Below are 6665 nucleotides of genomic sequence, written 5' to 3' on the forward strand. Positions count from 1 at the left end.
GGATAAAGGGGACTTGATGCTTTAATGCTACTAGATGACCCGGTTGCTCCAATGACGCAAGAACCCAATTGAAAACGATGTTAGTAGGGAGTAAGTAGATGTAGATAGCTCAAGAACCCAGTTAGAAACGATGTTAGTAGAGAGTAAGTATATGTAGATGGCAATGTAACATGAATTGTATTAATTTAGAAAGGTTTTCAGATGGAAACAATACAATGTTCGGAACGGTGGGGGTACTGTTAATGTATATAATGTCAGATACAATAATAGTGTTTTAAGTATGCAGTTTAGTATCAACCAGACAGCTTATTTAAAACCAGAAGCCAAAAGGCTCAAAGATAAAGAATTTTACAATCATGACTGCTGGTCTACGTGTCTAGCATGACTTCACCAACTGCCACCACGACGCGCAGCGCTGACCACGTGTCTCGCATGACTGCTGGTCTTGGTTCCACCGACCAGTTCAAGGTATGCGTCATGTTCCTATCCCCACTGTACTGAAGTGAGAACACCTTGGGCTCCATCTTCACGGTGGCTCACAGTACAGCTTGGCAGCGGAGCGGCTCCTGCTGCAGCTCGGAGGTGCTCCGGCTCCATCTGCATCTCAACGACCCGGCAGCTCGGAGGAGCTACGCCTCCACCTGCATCTCCAGCGGCCCAGCAGCTCCCACTGCAGCTCGGAGCCGTGGAATCGGCAGATGGCGCCGCCCTTGCTTGTATCCGCGACCCACTGTGAGTGGAAGGAGAATCTCATTTCATTCTTGTAGCTGCTTGGAGTGACTGCTGTCCTTTCAACAGGATGATCAACAAAGCATGTTGTTGGTCAGGGTTGATTAAAATCAAGCTTCCTTGCAGGTCCAGGCTCAATCAGTTGAGAATTGCTAGAAGGTCTGGACTCAACCAAATGAAGCTCCCCTGCAGGCCCAGGCTGAACCAAATCAGCCTTCCTAGGGGTACTGGACTCAATCAAATCAAGTTTCTTTGTAGGTGCGGACTCGACCAAATCAGGCTTCTGTAATGGTCATTGTTCGATTTGTTCAGGTGGTCCACACACAATCAAATCATGCTTTGCTGCAGATGACTCGATCAAATCATACTTCAATATGCTCATAGTAATCACATAAAGTAAGCTACCATTTGAGGTGGATTCACCATCCGGCAGGCTTTTGTCGTTGCTTCTGCTGCACTCATCATCAAGCTGGCTCTGGACATTGCTCTCACTGCATGAATCACCATGTGGACTGTCAGTGTTATAAGGAGCATTCTCAGTGATATTGGCGGTAAGTGGTGAGCTTGGAGACTGATGATCTGACACTGACTCTGGGAATCTCATCCATAGGTTCGAATTCAATACTCCTAGGAAAGGTAATTACTATTGCTTCCTCCACAGGTCCGAATTTAGTACTGAAGAATCTGCTAAGGTAGGCTACCAGAAACGAACGCCAAAGAAAGTGTTAGAAGTACATTCACGTTCACTGTGTTGAACATAACTGGTTCAGGATTATGAAGCTATACCATCATGTACCGGAAGCGGGAGACACCCAACAAAGATTTTGCGAGTGTAGTCATGCTTCTCCCAATGATCATTATAAGAAATACCATGTAATCGTGTACAGATATAAGAAATACCTTTCTTAATAATGGTCGTTGTCATAATCATCGAAATCATCATCCAACAGCTCTTTGTGCCTTTCTTTTTTCATCGCATGGTTCTTTTCCATTATAGCATAGTTTACTAAAAAGAAACAAAAATCAGTTGAGAATGCAGTTTGCATGATATCCATTATCATCAGTACAACCAAAAGCATCTAACCAACCTTTATATAATTCAAATATTTTTTTCTTCTAGTGTAGGTGGCATCTGTCCAGGCTGTGCCGGCACTCCCTGAAGCTTGTGACTTTCCACGACAAGGGAGGCTCCAACAAGACCGTGGTGGCTGCCATTGTTGCACAGGTAAAAACTAACCTCCTTCGGTGTTTGATGAATCTGTAGAATTTTTTGTTAGCTCGTTGCTACTATCCTAATAGCCAAGTCTCGAGGGCAGTGTTGATACTTAGCTGAGTGATTCAACATTTGAGTACTAATTAGCACTAATTAGCGGCTGGGGCTTGTCTAATCATTGAGATGGGTATATTGTAGTATAAAATATTTAGCTGAGTGCTTCAGATGCTGAAGTGTATTTTCCAATTAAATCAAAAATGATTTTACACACACACACACACACATGCATCCTGACAAATGCACTTCCCTGGAATTGTTGATATGCATACGTGTCATTGCTATCTGCCGTCGTTGGCCTACTTGGAGAACAAATAAGCATTTTAACATAAGGCATCACACAATTAGTTACAAAATCCAAATACAAAAACTATGCTAGATCTGAATTTTTTTATGCATCGTTAGAGTTTACTGTAGTTTCTTACAGCAGCAACCTGAAGCCATAACACAAAACTGTACAAACTAAGATAAAAACATGTCAACATGCCTAATAACTTTGAAAGTCGGAGTCATACTACAACAGTTCACAGTCAATAGTCAGAAGAGGTTAATTAAGGTACTGGTATAAGGTACATAATTGGGCATACCTAATATCTAACCTTAAAGAATTTAGATAAGATGTCAAGGGTTCTTTAGTCTATAAATGGCACTCACCTGAACAACGAAGTCATGGTTTTCATTGCATAGCTCTAGACTAAATAATAAGGGCATAACCAAAAGATTTACGCATTAGTGCATGAACGAAGAGAAAATAAAATAAGCCTATTGTAACGCCCAGGTAATCAAGCTACAGTAATTCCATGCTAATGGTGCCACGTCACCACGGTTACTGTTGCTAATCTACCGTTAGTTCGAAAACGAGTCAAAACCGAGTCAAATTCAAACTCAAATTAATGTCAACAATAAAAGTTTTCAAAAGTTGAAACTAAATTCGGGGTGTGCAGTTAAATGCCTGGGTAATTATAATAGAGCAAACACATTTTTATAAAATGCATAAATGATTTAAAATGAAATAAAACAGAAAAGAAAATAAAAGAAAATGCAAAACAGAAAACATAAAAGAAAAAAAGAAAAAAAGGAAAAGTGCCCCTGGCCCGACTGGGCCAACGGCCCAGCTGGCCACTTCCGCCGGCCCGGTCGAACCGACCCGACGACCACCCCTTATCCCCACGACTAGACCTAACCCCACCCCGTCGCCCCACTCGCCCCCCCCCACTCGCTCTCCCCCTCCTCCCCGATCCAGATCGGATCGAGGGGAGCGAACCACCGACGCCAGCGCCCGTAGTCGCCTCGCCAGCCCCTTCCCGCATCCTCGCGCCCTCGTCCCCTCTCCCTCAGCGGCGCCCCTTGCCGCGCCTGCCGCATCGCCCCCGACGCCCTGCACCCGCCCTCCGTCGTCCGCTGCTGCCCGGAACGCCGCCTGTCGTCGGAGCCACCTCGCCGGACCTCCCTCACCGGACTGCCGCCGCCTCATCATCTCCCTAGTCGGACCTCCCCAACCTCCGTCGAGCCCGTTGACATACACCCCACGCTCCCGCGGTGAGGCTCCGTCCTCTCCTCCTTCCCCACACGTGCTCGCTCGCGCGAGACCGCGCCCGAGCCTCCAGCGCTCAGCGCTCCGCCGCCCGCGCCGCGGCCCCGCACCGGCCAAGCCTGCCACCGCGCCCCTGCCACGCTCGCCACGCGCTCCGCCTGCCCCCTTGCCGCGCGCCCGCGCGCACCTCCTTCCCGACAACGGCATGCCTGCCCGCGCCCCGCGCCGCTGCCGGCTGCGTCCTCCGCATGGCGCGGCTCCGACCGCCGCACCTGCTACTGGGCCCCGTGCGCCTTTAGTCGACGCGCCCATGGCCCCCTCGCGCACCCCCGCCCCGTTCCGCCTCGCGCTGGCCTTCCCCGGCTGAGCCCTGCCGTGGCCTCCGCCGGCCGCCCCGCTAGATCCAGCGGCACCGCCCGGATCCGTTCCCTCGGGCACGCGCCCGTTCGTGCGCCCGTGAGCCCCGGCGCCCGAACACCCAGCGCCCGTTAAGGCCCTGGGCCACTTACACACGGGCCCCAGCGCCCAGAACGTTTATGAAAAAAAGGGATTTAAAAAATATATAATAAATAAAACTAATAATTAATTAATTAACTTAATTAATCTTAATTAATTAAACTAATTAAACTTTGTTAGATTAAAGAATTAATTAAACTAATTAATCCTGATTAGATTAACCTAATCAATTAACTAAACCCTAATTAACCTAACAGAGTATGACAGGTGGGTCCCACTGGACCCACACATCAGATTGACCAGTCAACCCATGTTGACTGCTGACGTCGGCATGACATCATGTTGATGTCATAATCTATTTGCGAATTAAATTAAATAATTAATTAAGTTCCAGAAATTAATAAAATCTTTAGAAAATTATATCTTTTAATCCGTAACTCGGATTAAATTATTTTCAACATGAAAGTTGCTTAGAACGACGAGACGAATCCGGATACGCAGCCCATTCGTCCGCCACACACCCCTAACATATCGAACTCGCAACTTTCCCCCTCCGGCTTCTCTGTCCGAAAACGCGAAACACCGGGGATACTTTCCCGGATGTTTTCCCCCTTCGCCGGTATCACGTCATACCGCGTTAGGGCACCCCTAGCATCACGCTTTGTCATGTCATGCATCGTCATGCATTTGTTTGCATTATATTTATTGTTTCTTCCCCCTCTTCTCTCGCTAGACATCGAGACCGACGCCGCTGCTACCTAGTACGACTACGGTGTTGACGACCCCTCTCTCTTGCCAGAGCAACCAGGCAAGCCCCCACCTTTATCATCATATATCGCCTACTCTTCTCTATACTGCTTGCATTAGAGTAGTGTAGCATGTTACTGCTTCCGTTAATCCTATCCTGATGCATAGCCTGTCCTTGCTACTACTGTTGTTACCTTTACCTGCAATCCTAATGCTTAGTATAGGATGCTAGTTTATCATCAGTGGCCATACATTCTTGTCCGTCTGCCATGCTATACTATCGGGCCGTGATCACTCAAGAAGTGATCATGGGTATATACTATATACTGTATACAAGATACATGTGATGACTAAAGTCGGCTTGGCTCGAGGAGTACCCGCGGTTGATTCACGAATTGGGGGCTAGAAGGACATACTTTCCCGACAGCCCTCTGTGTGGATCTTTGTGGCGAAGCGATAGGGCAGGTTAAGACCACCTAGGAGAGAGGTGGGCCTGGCCCTGGTCGGCATTCGTGGTCATTTCAAGATAACACGTTTAACGAGATCTTGGTATTTGATCTGAGTCTGGCCACTGGCCTATACGCACTAACCATCTACGCGGGGACAGTTATGGGCACTCGACGTCGTGGTATCAGCCGAAGCCTTCGTGACGTCAGCGACTGAGCGGCACGCGCCGGATTGGACCGTAAGCCTGCTCTTGTATTAAGGGGGCTAGTTCTGCTTTCGGCCGCGTACGCAACATGCAGGTGTGCAATGGGCGATGGGCCCAAACCCCTGCGCCTTAGGATTTAGACCGGCGTGCTGACCTTTCTGTTGTGCCTAGGTAGGGCTGCGACGTGTTGATCTTCCAAGGCCGGGCATGACCCAGGAAAGTGTGTCCGGCCAAATGGGATCGAGCGTGTTGGGTTATGTGGTGCACCCCTGCAGGGAAGTTAATCTATTCGAATAGCCGTGATCTTCGGCAACAGGACGACTTGGAGTTGTACCTTGACCTTATGACAACTAGAATCAGATACTTAATAAAACACACCCTTCCAAGTGCCAGACACAACCGGTGATCGCTCTCTCACAGGGCGACGAGGAGAGGATCATCGGTTAGGATTATGCTACACGATGCTACTTGGTGAACTTACCATCTACTCTCTTCTACATGCTACAAGATGGAGGTGGCCAGAAGCGTAGTCTTCGACAGGACTAGCTATCCCCCTCTTATTCCGGCATTCTGCAGTTCAGTCCACATATGATACCTCTTTTACATTTGATACCAATGCATACATATGTAGTGTAGCTCCTTGCTTGCGAGGACTTTGAATGAGTACTCACGGTTGCTTTTCTCCCCCTTTTCCCCTTTCCTATACCCGATTGCTGTGACCAGATGTTGGAGCCCAGGAGCCAGACGCCACCGTCGATGACGACTACTACTACTCGGGAGGTGCCTACTACTACGTGCAGCCCGCTGATGACGACCGAGAGTAGTTTAGGAGGATCCCAGGTAGGAGGCCTGCGCCTTTTTCGATATGTATCCCAGTTTGTGCTAGCCTTCTTAAGGCAACTTGTTTAACTTATGTCTATACTCAGATATTGTTGCTTCCGCTGACTCGTCTATGATCAAGCTCTTGTATTCGAGCCCTCGAGGCCCCTGGCTTGTAATATGATGCTTGTATGACTTATTTTATTTGTAGAGTTGTGTTGTGATATCTTCCCATGAGTCCCTGATCTTGATCGTACACGCTTGCGTGTATGATTAGTGTATGATTGAATCGGGGGCGTCACAAGTTGGTATCAGAGCCGACTGCCTGTAGGAATCCCCCTTCCACACTCCTTGGCTGAAGTTGAGTCTAGACATTACAAAAACTTTTACTAACATGGCTGTGTGCCTTACGGGCCCAAGTCGCCATCTGGGTGGTATTAGGATCTTTTACTCCTCGA

At 48.1% G+C, this 6665-nt stretch overlaps 1 protein-coding gene across 12 annotated transcripts; it reads left to right on the forward strand.

Moving 5' to 3' along the window:
• The first annotated feature begins 455 nt into the window (after positions 1-455).
• Positions 456-6333, forward strand: LOC147964964 (uncharacterized). 12 transcript variants are annotated; one of them, XM_087527808.1, is made up of 7 exons: positions 456-732; positions 856-987; positions 1163-1280; positions 1391-1421; positions 1855-1954; positions 4723-4797; positions 6112-6333. In XM_087527808.1, the coding sequence occupies exons 3-7, from the start codon at positions 1235-1237 to the stop codon at positions 6295-6297; spliced, it is 438 nt and encodes a 145-aa protein (XP_087383934.1). In that variant the 5' UTR covers positions 456-732; positions 856-987; positions 1163-1234; the 3' UTR covers positions 6298-6333. The 12 variants fall into 12 exon arrangements, 4 of the variants coding, with proteins under 4 accessions (XP_087383934.1, XP_087383933.1, XP_087383932.1 ...); XM_087527807.1 differs by having other exon boundaries at positions 457-732; positions 1078-1280; XM_087527806.1 differs by having other exon boundaries at positions 459-732; positions 856-953; positions 1042-1280.
• Positions 6334-6665: the final 332 nt, after the last annotated feature.

This window comes from Triticum urartu, chromosome 6A (genome assembly GCF_056163025.1).
Source record: "Triticum urartu cultivar PI428250 chromosome 6A, HENAU_Tu73, whole genome shotgun sequence".
NCBI classification, from domain to species: Eukaryota; Viridiplantae; Streptophyta; class Magnoliopsida; order Poales; family Poaceae; genus Triticum; species Triticum urartu.